This window comes from Thermobia domestica, unplaced genomic scaffold, assembly GCF_964235325.1.
Source record: "Thermobia domestica unplaced genomic scaffold, izTheDome1.hap1.1 HAP1_SCAFFOLD_618, whole genome shotgun sequence".
NCBI lineage: Eukaryota > Metazoa > Arthropoda > Insecta > Zygentoma > Lepismatidae > Thermobia > Thermobia domestica.
Genome location: NW_027656328.1, coordinates 67,622 through 82,110, shown reverse-complemented (window position 1 = coordinate 82,110; position 14,489 = coordinate 67,622). Strand labels below are relative to the sequence as shown.

Below are 14,489 nucleotides of genomic sequence, written 5' to 3'. Positions count from 1 at the left end.
TTTAGGAACTGGGCAACGCCTACATCTTTTTTCGAAGTCGGGTCGGAGTCCTCCCGCGTTTAGAATCTATACCCTAAGCTGCCGTTTATATATATATATATATATATATATATATAAACGGCAGCTTAGGGTATAGATTCTAAACGCGGGAGGACTCCGACCCGACTTCGAAAAAAGATGTAGGCGTTGCCCAGTTCCTAAAAAAATACAATGAAGAAATATAGGAAGGGGAACAAGCGTGACGTCATGCTGCTACCTACCGTCCTTCTACCTTTTCAGATCCGCTTTTACCCCTTTTTATGACCCCCAAATTAGAACATTTTAGATGGTTTAAAATTCTTGTATTTTTGATCATAGCAACTTGACCTGTAAAGAAGACACAAAATTTCTCCATTAACTGTAAGGAATGAAATAGGATCATCCTTAAGAATCTGAAGCTTCGACATAACACTCCATTTGTGATGTGTGTCACTGCATGAGACCAATGCGTGGTAGCGATTTGTGTTCATGCAAAGCAACATGTGCGTACATCAGCACAATACAAAACTGAAAAAAGCTATTTATTAATGCTTATTTTCATTACCGCAAACTAAGCGTAAATATTACGTTGTGTCGAGCTCGAAAACCGCTAGTGAATGAGGGCTCAGAGCGCGTGAAAAAATTGACTTACAAAATAATTTTGTACTCTGAGTCCAGGAAATGAACACCAATAAGCCTACATACATTTCAATTTCTTACTGGTAAAAAGTTATCCGGACTTTCGGTATCCAGTTCTCAAACAAGCCAAAAAGTTCGCTATAGTAGGTTAATTAACGACGGTACTAAGAATGAGCTGTTTCAAAGAAACAATACACAGTAATTTTTGAAAAAGCGGTAGATGAGCCTCCGTAGGAATGCCTGCGTCTGTCTTTATTCGTGATGACAATAAATCAAGCAATTTTTGTACTAGTATTACCATTTCTTCTATCTACTACATAATATTACGCAACTCTACCATACAGGGCATAGTATTTCATTTCAGTATTGTCCCCATTAAATTGATTACTTGTGACTATAAATATCTATATATTAAAACGCTAGGTTTATATGTTTGTGTGCAAAGAAAAGTTTATATATTTGTCTCCAATCCTTTTGACAATGAGATCTCGAAAACCACAACTGCTAGAATAGTGCCATTTTTGCTGGTCGATTCCAAATTTTGTGTAGATTGGCCCAGTTCCAATTGAATATTTAAAAAACGTGGCCATTATTTCTTTAATACATTTTTTAGGGTACACTGGAAATGTTGACATTTTAAAAAATAACACATTCTATAAGTTATACACTCCAACACAACATTTTTGTATACAGTGGTTGTATATTTCTCACGCGTTTGTTTCATGACCAATTGATAATGAAAATCGAAGAAAACTATTTCTCGAGTGATGGAGAATCTTTAATATTTAGAATGTTTTGCTAATGAACACCATATATCAGTGGCATTGTAATAAATTGTGTATGTAATGTATTTGCTTATTACATACTGCATGCAAGAAGAAAGAAAGCACTGATCATACATGAATTAGAAATTCCAACCAGAAGTAGGCTCAATCTTGCAAACGGTGCGAGATATTGAAAAGATAATCGAAAAAATCTCTCCTTTGTGGTACCCCTTGCCGATTTTTATCAAGACGTCTTTCATTTGTGTCTATAAGGGGACATGTACAGATGTTGTGAGGAATGACAAGGAGATTCATGCTCATATGTGAATGATGCGCTGTGTAGAGAGTGCAGGTTAAGCTAGTTTAATTAAAATAAATCCAGGTTCTGAAAATTTGTTGATAATAAGGAAGGTAATTGTATTCGAAAAAACTAGAGTTTTACAGAAGAGTGAATATTGAATTCAAGGAAAAACATATTTTTAAGCGTAACTAATAATAATAATAATAATAATAATAATAATAATAATAATAATAATAATAATAAAGTACCGTTATAACAAAAATCCCAAGTGGGTTTTGATGAAAGTTCAAACTGGATTTAAGTAGAAGCTCAAAGGTAGTTCTTGATGAAAACGGAAGCCAATTTTATTGAAAACTAAGCCGATTTGAAGATCTAAGACATATGTAGATTCTCAAGGAACCAATACCGGATTCGGTAAACATCGCAATGGTTTTAGTAAAGACTAAAACTCAAAACTGTTCTGGAAAACACAATATACTATCTGTGGAAAGGAAATGGGTTCCGGAGAACTACTAAAAAGTTTCTAGTCAGAAATAGAACCAGTTTTGGAAAAACTGATACAGGTTTTGATGAAAAACTGAACCGGTTATGAAGAAAACCGAAATCGGTTACAGTACAAAAACCGTACCGGTTTTTTGAAGATAACAAGAACCGGTTTTGGAGAAAACCGAAACCGGTTTCGATTAAAACCGAACCGAAAATGAAGAAAACCTAAACCGGTTTCGGTCAAACGAGACCGGTTTTTTGAAGAAAACCGAAACCGGGATCTGAAAAAAACCGATACCCTTTTTTTAAAAACCGAAACCGGTTTTTTGGAGAAAACCGGTTTCGGTGAAAACAGGTTTTTTTGAAAATTTTGAACGGATTAGGTTTTTCTTGGAAATCGGAAACGGAAAAACCGGTTTCTGTGCCTACCACTAGTATATACTGTATGTGTGTGTCGTCTTTTTAAGCGTATGAGTAATTGTATGTTTATCTGTTTATTTATATATTAATTTATTTATGTGTATTTATATATATTTATAATATTATTTATTTATTTATGCCAATTATTTGTTAGTTTAGATTAGTTGTGCCAAGATCATCCTTTTGATGTGTGTGTGTAATTTACAACAGATAGGAAGACTCGGTATAGGGAAATACGAATTAGAATACTTAAATTGAATTGGCTGCTGCCAGGAGCCAATCAGAAGGAAGATATCTCAGCTCTTGTGTGCATGTAAGACTGGACGTTTCTCATGTACCTCACAGTGTCTGATGAAGCCAAAATGTTAGTTGGCGAAACTGTAACACGTATGTAATATTTTTATGTGAACATATTGTTTTGGTCAGCAAATATTTTGTTTGTGTTTAAGTATATATAAAGCAAAGCTTCTACTTATGGAAAATATTACATGTGTAAGGATAAAATAGTATTGTAACGCCGATAGTGGTGCATCGAGCCGGAAGCTTCATATCGTGTGGAATGAGTTGATAGCCGGTAAATTTGCAATTAAGTTTGCGAGTGAAATGCGTTTTACTGATAAGTAATGTGTCAAATTGTTCCTCGTGTAATAGTTGTTAAAATATGAGTTTATGAGGTAAGTACAAGAGAATGTTGAGAAATAGAAATAAAAGTCATAGTCAAATACATGACCACTATGAAGTTAAATAGTTGTTTCGGGTGGAGATACATGAAAGTGCACGTACGAACCACTGTAAGTGTCATGAAAATCGAGGTGAAGAATGTTGCGAGCTGCGTGCTGAACGTGTTTTAATATTAATGGTTGTGCAAAAAACGAACGTTTTGAAGAGTGTGGGTGACAAATGCTAATAGTTTATGCATATAAAGAAATCGATTAGTCTTTCGAAGTCTCACCTTTTCGATTTTGAACATAATGAGTCAATAGTGGTACTACAAGTTTCGGCCTGAATTCTTCTGGAGCTAGCCGAGACTTGCGCTTGTAGCTGTATCTTGCAGGCGGGAATTGATACCAAGTGTTGCAGATTGGAACTTTTTGCAGATTCGGACAGTTTTCATAGGAAAAGGAAAAGTGTGCACCTCTTTGTAGGATAACAGGATCATAGGTTGCACCTGTTAGTAGGATGTACTTTGTTTTCTGGACAGCGTTTACCTGGGAGAGGAATCGGTCGTAATGAGCAAGATTGTTCAAATCGGCATCTCTTCTTGAAAATTAAGAATTGTTTATGCAAAAGGTCGTTGATAGTATCCTGTGATGTTCTCAGAATTCGAACTATGCATGTTGGTCCCTGATTGTTGCGAATACGGATGCTTTTTTAAAGGTGTATCCCACTTCAGGAAGTTTAGCCTATATATCAAGTGTTATAGATAGACGGACCCCTCGTACTACTATTGACATGGTATGTGGCTGAGGTTGCTAGTGTCGGATGTTGTTGAGAGAAGTTAAAGTTGCAATTTTGCTGTACATTTCGAAACTGGATTGTCACGAATTATTTTGCGAAGTTGGCCGACTGTGATTTAATGATGAATTCATTTTTTTGTTTCTACCACTTGCGAAATATCTTTGCGTTGCCGATACTGGAAAAGTTAGAGAAGTAAAACCTTCGAACTAAAGTACTTTGGATTGTAGTTTTGCTGTAGCAAGCTGTAGACACGCTGCAAAGGAGGATAAGCTGGTTGGAGTCAGAGTCGGAGCTCGAGATGCTATGTGCATTTGTATGCTTCTTAAATGGTGGTGAACTCGTTGATGATGCTTGGTGGTTGCCACTGATCGGAGAACGAGAACTCTGGGAACTTGGTTCAGTGTATGCTGAGCAAGAATGAAATTGTAGAATGAAGAAAGTGGGAGGAAACTGGGGAACTCCGAGGAAACCCAAGCACACGCTGTTTGTCCACCACAAAGTTAACTTGGCGGGAGCAGGGTTTGGACCCGAGACCCCATGCATCAGAGGTGAACGCTTTACAACTGAGCCACCCCGGCAATTTTATCTTCAAAGGATGTATGAAAGACTTTCCATCGTCAATTATCATATGCGGTAAAATAACGGAACTGAAACAATATCCAAAACTATGAGATGAGAACAGGATAAGGGTGAAAATGATCATAATGATAATCAAAAATTATACTACTTGTGTATACGGCATCAAACCGCAGAAAAGTTAAAGTTCGAGCTATTGCTTCGGGAAAAATATTTGTGCTATCTCTATGCTTTATCATTTCAATTGTGAACCCAGTAGTAAGGCTACGGCTAGAGTCTGCGTTTGACAGTTGGAGATGCAGTGAAATATCGTTATCATTTATTGGTAGAGGAACTCTCAATGAAAATAATTTACAATGTTCAACTCAGATGGCAAGAAAAGAGTGAGAGTGACTTGGACAACGTGATCCCACGCTAGAGAAGTGTGTCAAATCAAATGTTTTATATTTTGCGTTTAATGTGGTGATGTACAGTAGAACGCTGCTCAAAAGTGCAGTGAACAGAAAATCACCTTTAAACTATACTACAAAAATTTACAAAGTGTCACAAACAATTTTACAGACTGTGCCGTAAATATGGCTGTTTAGTGGTGAGCGAAACATGTCTGAAAATATCAATAAGGAACAGTGGAATGTCGTTTCTCAACCAATTCTCTACATAGAAATAAGACCCTAAAGGCGGATTGTTTGTAGTATTAAAATTAATGGGGCAGCAGAGCACAGAATGATCTAGTACGTGAGTGTGAAACTATTCGAGGAGAGGAAAGTCTGTCCAAAAACAGTCTTTGTCGGGTGTTTCTGCAGACCATATAGGAACAGTGCTCTAAGTTTACTTGAAAGATGCCACGAACATTTCCAGATGTTGTCAGAAGGTGACAAAGTTCCTCATTTGGTGACTATAACTTCAGCCTAGATAAGGATCTACACTAAACATGGAATAACCTCAGACACAAATGACATCCCTTTGTCGACTATTCTACTCAAGCATAAATTTGGGATAGTAAAATTTCCATAGCAATCGTAAAAATAACAGTGTAGATTATATCATGTCTATTCGTCCAACAGAATGCGACATCAGATATAAACTCTCCGCACATGTGAGATTTTTCTTTTTTGTGGATTATCATTTACTTTGCCATATGAACCTTGAGTAAACGCCTTGCTAAGATCTTTGCATCTCTTTGGTGACTGACATGTGTTCAACTTCATTTCAACGTTTGAGCGTAGACTATATCGTCTTCCACACCTCTCACGTGTGAGGTTTTGACCCTGTGTGGCTCAGCACGTATGAACGTTGAATAAATTCTATACCAGTATTTTTGCAAGGTGAGATTTTGCTACGGTGTGGATTCACATATGTGTAGCCAATTTCGAACTTAGATTAAATTTCTTACCACACTCTTGACATGTGTGATGTTTTACTGCTGTGTGGGTTAACACTTCTCTAGCCAAACTTCAACGTTTATCAAATGACATACCACACTCAGGGCATATTAATGCATATTAACATGTGTAGCCAGAGTTGAACTTCGATTAAACTTCTAACCACACTCTTAGCATACGTGACCTCTTTTTCCTGTATGGATTAACATGTGTGTAACCAAACATAACGATATTTAAATTCGCCGTCACACTCGTAGCATGTGTGATAGTTTGTTTCTCTAAATACTACCATGTGTGAAGCCTAACTGGACCTCTACATCCAAATATGAACGACGAGTAAATGCCTTACCACACTCTTAGCACGTGTGAGGTTTTTCTGCTGCGTGGATTACCATGTGTGTAGCCAAATTTGAACGACGATAAAATGCCTTATCACTCATGGCATAAGTAAGGTTTTTCTCCTGTGTGGATTAACATGTGTGTAGCCATAGCCGAACGTTGATAAAATGCCTCACCACACTCTTGGCACGTGTGAGGTTTTTCTCCACTGTGCATTAACATGTGTCTAGCCAAAGTCGAACGAAGATTAAATGCCTTACCACACTCTTGGCACAAGTGAGGTTTTTCTCCTGTGTGGATTAGCATGTGTTTAGCCAAAGTCGAACGATGAGTAAATGCCTTACCACACTCTTTGCACAACTGAGGTTTTTCTCCTGTGTGGATTAACATGTGTGTAGCCAAAGTCGAACGATGAGTAAATGTCTTGCCACACTCTTGGCACGTGTGAGGTTTTTCTCCTGTGTGGATAAACATGTGTTCAGCCAAATTTGAACGTTCAGTAAATGCCTTACCACACTCTTTGCACGTGTGAGGTTTTTCTCCTTTATGGATTAACATGTGTCTAGCGAAATTTGAACGACGATAAAATGCCTTACCACACTCATGGCATAAGTAAGGTTTTTCTCCTGTGTGAATTGAAATGTGTGTAGCCAAATATGAACGACAATAAAATGCCTTACCACACTCATGGCATAAGTAAGGTTTTTCTCCTGTGTGAATTGAAATGTGTGTAGCCAAATATGAACGATGAGTAAATGCCTTACCACACTCTTTGCACGTGTGAGGTTTTTCTCCTTTGTGGATTAACATGTGTCTAGCCAAATCTGAATGTCTACTAAATGCTCTACCACACTCTTTGCACGTGTGAGGTTTTTCTCCTGTGTGGATTAACATGTGTCTAGCCAAATGTGAACTTTGAGTAAATGCCTTACCACACTCTTGGCACGTGTGAGGTTTTTCTGCTGTGTGGATTAACATGTGTATAGCCAAAGTCGAACGTCTACTAAATGCCCTACCACACTCTTTGCAAGTGTGAGGTTTTTTTCCTTTGTGGATTAACATGTGTCTAGCCAAATCTGAATGTCTACTAAATGCCGTACCACACTCTTTGCACGTGTGAGGTTTTTCTCCTGTGTGGATTAACATGTGTGTAGCCAAAGTCGAACGTCTACTAAATGCCCTACCACACTCTTTGCAAGTGTGAGGTTTTTTTCCTTTGTGGATTAACATGTGTCTAGCCAAATCTGAATGTCTACTAAATGCCTTACCACACTCTTGGCACGTGTGCGGTTTTCCTCCTGTATGAATCACCATGTGCGTAGCCAAACTTGAACATACTCTAAATTCCTTTCCACATACTCCACATATGTGAGATTTTTCACCTGAATGCACTAACTCACAACTTGACATAGTTAAACTTTGACTAGAGCGTTTATCATTAGTTTGGGACGTATGACGCTTTTCACTTTCACGTGTCACCATATTTTTGGTCAAACGTGATCGATGAAATCCTTTGCCAAACTGCGTCGAAGTATCAGATACTTCACAAGAATGAGAAATGGATTTATTTAATGTAGTAAACGTATTCCCTTCTCCGTGGAAAGCAAAGATGTTATCGCGCCTGTAACAAAATCAACAAACAATGAAATGTAAATGGAGATAATGATTAAGTAGCAAGAAAACATGTAATCATTCGCTATATTACATGTTTTATTACATTAAATATTGTAGAAATATGAAATGGAGTACTATATCACTATTGTCTCAAAATAAGTTGCTGTAGTTTGTTTCATTATATCAAATTAAACTATCATTTATATCGTGGCGGACATAAGCCTATGACCAGGTATTGTCGGCTGTCTTGACACAAATGCACAGTATGAGAATTAAATCTGTCTTATCTGTAGATTCGTGTGGAGAAAAAAGCAACTTGCGATCCAAAGGTTTAAGAACAACTCAACGTATTAATAGAAACTGTACCGAAGGTAATTCACTTATATCATCATAAGAGGAACACGAAAGACGTTTTGAAACCATTTAAAAAATTACATTTAACTTTCCAAGCTGAGGCATAAAAACTTAGTGTAACAAGACTAAAGACGAATCATTTACAGCGTTGTGATCGTGGTTCAGTGGTCTAGGGGCTTGACCAGTAATCTCGAGGATCTTCGATCAAATACACGTCAAGCATTTTTTTTTTTTTACTTTAGGAATTTTGATGGAAATAGATCGGCGATAACACACGCTTCATTACATTCAAATATTTGAATACTCGTTTGTTTCAGCACTTGAACTATCAAAATTTCAGGAGTAATACTCATAATAATAACAATTATCTCGATGAATATTTAAAAACTAAAAACTTATTATCGCTCAGGTCGTACCATTACAAGCATAAACGTGATATTAGGCAAATAAAATATTTCGGTTTTGTGTAATGTTGCCCATGAAGAGACGAATTTCTCATCTCGATTCTAAAACAAACCAAACAAAATTGGGACGAAACATTTTAATTCGAGACAGGACAAGTTTAACTTACACTATAGTCATGCTTTTGAGATGAGAATCGAGACGAGACGAAAACTATCGTAAACATTTCTCATCTTATCTAGATTCTAGAAATAGTGTATGCCACTCTTTAAGCAACAATTGCTCTGTAGACTGAATCTTATACATCATTTTGATAAGATTTCAGAGCTCACTGAATTATGATCTGTGTATATATTTTTGTAGCACAGTTTTTTTAATTAAATCTGCAAATTTCACAAGTTAGTTTATTACAAGCTTTAGTTTTCAATTATATTCAGTTCTTTTTTTTACAGTTTTTTTTCCTGAAAACGTACAGTAGAATATATTCTACACGAAATATTAGCGGAAATCTTTCATTTAAATTTGAGTAGCTGTAGAGGTGTCTCATGATGGTACAGAACCCCTTTCCCGAAACCCCTTCGACATCTTCTGTAGCTTAGCCAGCGTAACCATTACTTAAAAACAACTGTAATTACGGCTCTTGTGAGTTCAGAATCCCTACTTTCTACACCAAAATTACCTCGAAACTTTCCGTTATAACATTTAATTTTCCTTTATAACATTTGGCTAGTTGTAGGGAAACTTTCCGTTATAACATGTAGCTAGTTGTAGGAACGTATCGAGAGGGTATGTGCTGTTGGTCCTGACACTTCTCTCCAATCCCGACTATTTTGTAACTTATGGCTTACGCTACGGGTTATTTTACAGGCTTGAATACAATGTGTCCTCATACGGAATTTGTTACCTATACTATTATTATTATTATTATTATTATTACTGAATATTTGAGACCTCAATATTACGTCACACTGCCTTAGCAAAGCTGGGATAAATGCAATAAACAAGTGACAAATCTTCCGAAAAAGACGAAAATCAATGTGAAGGTTACGATTATATTTACAAGAACCTAACAACTACCAAAAAACACGATTTCAACCACATGGCGACCGTTTTCCGGATTAAATTATAGTAATCTTCCTACAACTGCTTTTACAATACCATTAGTTATACAGATAACATGTTGAGTTTGGATCTGATTAACCTAGTGTCGACAGTTAATTTCTATCAGATCCTCGGCGAACACTATTAATTAAAAATAAAGCAGAGTGATAGATAAAAACAAGAACTGAGTAATGTAGATTTTTCATGTAAGTTAAGTAAATATGTTTTGACCTTGAGAGCAACAGAGAGACTAATGTAGCTCATAAAATTTTTTCTTGTTGATTTTTAATTCTATGTAGATGTGAGTGGATAGCAAACAGCTGATTGAGTATACACACATTCATACATGTTTTACACTATGCACCTTCATGTGCATTTATGAATAAGTGTAAATGTTTTAATACTAATACACAATAACACACTGAGCAAGGCTATGTGATAATGTGTAAAAAGAAAACAGAATCACTGACAGTTTCAACACAATAACTGTGCAAACAAACAGAGAACATATAGAGAATGTTTCGGAAAGCAGGAATTAGGGCGTACAGGAAAAGAGGAAGCAGAATAATTGAACTAGTCAGAAGAAAAAAGAGAAAAGCAATAGCGAACAAAGATCAAGGGGGATTAATATATAGAGTAGGATGCGAGGAGTGTAACAAAATTTTCATAGGAGAAACAAAAAAAATGCAAAAAAAGGATTAAGCAGCACCAGGATGTTGTAAGACTGAAAATGGACAACAATGCGATATACCAGCATCAGAAAGAAACAAACCACAGGATAGGGTGGGAAGGAGCAGAGGTCATAGAAGTAGAGAACAGGACTTTGGTGAGAAAATGGAAGGAAGCCAGAGAGATTATGAAAGCAGAACGCAAGGTGATGAACTGGAATGCAAGATTCTCGATAAATAAGGAGTGAGAGAAGATTCTGCTTAAAGAAGAGGGAATAAAAAGGAAGAAGAAAGAAAGAGGAACAAAATAACAAGGATAATAAGGATAATTAGAGGACAGGACACATCCAGCTGAAAAAAGTAAACCTTTAATTGGACACGTGTGCAGCTAAAAAGTGCAAGTGAAAACCAGACAAGTGTTATTTTTGAAAGAAGGGGCGGAACCTAATTAAAATTGATCTCCGGACAGTATATATAAGTGATGACCAACTCCCAGCAACCAGAAGGAGTGGAAGTCTGATGAAGTCACAGTTATTGTGTAGAAACTGTCACGTGATACTGTTTTTCAAATATTATCACATGGCCTTGCTGAATGTGTTATTGTGTATTAGTACAAAATGGAATCAAAGGCTGATAGAATAGTTATAAAATATATTTTATATACGGTACTAGTTATATCTGTGTTAATTTTATATTGAAGCACTTCGCAAAATGAAACCTGAGTTGTGAAAAGAAGGATTGGTTGTTAATGGTCGTAATATCAAAATTCTTAGTGTTTCATGTTTTAAGTGCATGTTTCTTATTTTCGTATTAAACTCAGACATTTATAAATTTGTACTTTGAATTAGTTGCTCGTATCTCATATCAATATGGAGGCTAGTGTTTTAGAACAATTTCAAGCAATGTTGACAGAAGAATTAGAGAAAAATTACAAACCATTACTCAAAAATGGTAATGAATATTGGATGCCTAGGACAAAAAATACATGAATCAGTAGGTGAACTTCAAAAGCCTGTAACAGAAACGATTTGGGAGCGTAGGAAAGAGGGAATTGAATGCCAAAGCAGACAGCTTACGTATTAATATCAAAGTAGCCAATAACTCCTTAACTGAAGTACTCTCCGAATTAGTTAACGCGGCCAATCATGTTGATTCAGTAACTGCTGAGTTTAAAAAAATGTAGCGGAGTGAAAGAAAGGTCTCACTGTGTTCTATGAATACATGCGAACGGCACAGATTGAGTGTAGGCAAACCAACAAAATAAAAGAGTGCAAGGCGGAAAAGAAACCGTCTTGAATTCGAGCTAACCCAAGTTGTGAAAGATATGTGCCAAATAAACCAGAAAGTCGATTACAGTCACGAAAAGGAAATATGCAGTGTAGAGATAGCAAAAAAGAAGAATCGTTACGCGTACCTTTAAAAAATTGTTTCTAATGAAATTGTTTTGCCGGCAAGGGATACCGATGTTTCACACATGATAAGCGGTAGCGTTCAGGTTGCGCGTATCCGCCCTCTCGAGAAAGCCAGGGAAGGCTTGAGAGTTCAATTGATGATTGTGTGTGATAACGAAGTTACAGTGTTGTCGGTTTTGTGTCGCAGGCAAATGGTTTTGCGCGAATTAACAAATTCAAATTTGCCTTTGTAACAGTGTATGCCTAACGTAAGTTGCATTTTAGTGCTGCAAATCCATTCCGACTTTATCAGCTTTGAGTATTGTAGAAAGAAACGACTTCAAATTCACAATAGGCCCGCCAAGCGAATTCTGTTTTACGTAGTGAAGGTCTAGTACATAATATATCGGTCGGAAATGTTTACCGTAAACAAGCGTAACACTTCCAATAAAGCACACGCTGTCGAAAGTATATTTCCGTTATAGAACCGAAATGTAACACCAAAGTTAAGAAGAAAAATAAGATGGCCAATGATACCCAGTTGAGTTTTCCTAATACATTATTAACGTAAACTCGATTTCGAGGAGCATAATCAGTAGAATTAAAATGAACAGACGTGACAATATCAGTACATCAGATGCAACATTTATTAATTTTAAGTTGCCGAAATGTTTGAATTTTCAAGCTAGTACTTCACTATTGCGAAATTGTAAAAAGCGGAAGTTTAAGTGTAGTGCTACACAAAATGTAGACATGTTGATTGCTCATGATAAGAACAATGTGCGTCGACCTCCACGTACAGCGTATTCTCAGCACGCACAACCACACATTAGACGTGCAGAAGGAAGTAAGTTGAGAATAAAAGGAAAGTGCTTTGGTAAGCGTAATTCGGAACGCACTAAACTCGGTCAAAGACGAACTACATGCAAATTAAAGACGAGCTGTAGGAGGGTTATTTCGAGTCAAACATGCGGAAGAAGTATACATCGACTCCGAAGAGCACTAAAAAGCTTAAGCGAAAACACGTACGAACATTGTATAGTAAACTACATGGCAAAATATACTAATAGTAAGCGCAAATCTAAAAAGAAATTTATGGCAGGTATCGCAATGCAGCGTAAATCCAAACGTCGCAAAGGAAGGCGTGTCATTAAGTGGAAGTTTAGTAAATACGCTGTAAAAAGGAGAAAAGTTCCGAAATTAAACAAACTAACTGGAAAAGTACACGTAACCGTGCTAAATTACAGCTTACAAGCGTAACCGGCACAGATGGAAAATTAAAATCTTAGCACAAAAAAGCGTGAACTTCACCCCAACTCGGATTAAACTCCGGAAGAGATGAGAAATCAGAAATACCGAATTTGAACTTTTAAACTTTTAGATTATGAAAAAAGGATTACTGTTTATTTATTTGATTATTTCCCCGAATTTCGAAGGTTACTTTTCAGAATCAAAGTGTGCGCCCACCGCCACTGACGCACCAGTCCAAGAAACCAACAATATCGCCTTATAATCAGGTACGTTTACTTAGATGTCATATTTTATGGTTTCCTTACAGTATTTGGAGATGAAAGATGAATGTGGAAAGAAGAGGAAAGACAGCATTGAAAATTTTAAATAGGTAATTGATTTAGAACGCGATTTCGGACTTTGAAATTGTAATAATACCGCACCACTATTGAAAAGTATGGCTATCCCGTTTTGGATGCGGACTTTCAGTATCGAATTATTATTAGGATGTTTAAGTTTTGTATTTTTTTTTTTCAGGTCTTTCCAGTTTTGGGAACCATACTTCATAATAAAATTTTATTATCAAATTTTGCTTGAGTTTTTAATCATTCTCCTTTATGTTTATATTAACATTAACTCTCCCCATACAATCAAGCATTTAGAGACATGTTAGGCAATTAGATATAATTACGAACATAATTAGAGAAGTACTAGTAATAACTACAATTAATCATAAAGTTAAAATTTGGGTAATTAGAAAAATGTGCTCTTCAGATAGTGAAGTTTTTCATCTGATTGTGATTGTATAATGTGAAAATATGCGAAATTTGTAACGTAAGATCAAGTCGCCGTCAAAATACTGTAAGTTAAACACAATTTAGTATAATATTGAAAGTAATTGACAATAACCTTGAATTTGATAAAGTTGCTCGTTGATTTGTTCGTCGTTCGATATATATATGCAGTCTACTATGGAAAGTCAATGTGCATTCAATGTGACAAATGATAACAGAAGTTAATTGACTTCAGAGAAAGCGATATTATAAGTTAAGAAGAGTTGAAGGTTAAAATATAGTTCATCCCCTAGGGACATCTTTACTTTCGTTATAAAATTAAAGTGATGAAACCAGTCCGACGCCTGATTGGGTCCCAGTTAATGTGCAGATTCGGAATTTACTAAAATTTCAAAATTTTGTTCTAATGTTTAATGTTTGGCATAATTGGAGAAAAGTATAATAGTAATAAAATTGATGTTCGGATTTTAGATTTTGATATAATAATTAGTTTTGATTTGGATTTATAGAAAATAATTAGAGTTTTGATTTGCATTTAGAGAAAGTAAATTA

The 14,489-nt window shown here is 36.1% G+C and overlaps 1 protein-coding gene across 1 annotated transcript in view; it reads right to left on the bottom strand.

Annotated features, from left to right (window-relative positions):
- Nucleotides 1–219: 219 nt before the first annotated feature.
- The window catches only part of LOC145677111 (uncharacterized), a 29,962-nt gene continuing 15,692 nt past the window's right edge, over nucleotides 220–14,489 (bottom strand). Inside the window, exon 2 of the mRNA XM_081747768.1 lies at nucleotides 220–8,004. Within this exon, the coding sequence (XP_081603894.1) occupies nucleotides 6,477–8,004 (1,528 nt within the window). The 3' untranslated portion in view covers nucleotides 220–6,476. The remainder of the gene's footprint in view (nucleotides 8,005–14,489) is intronic.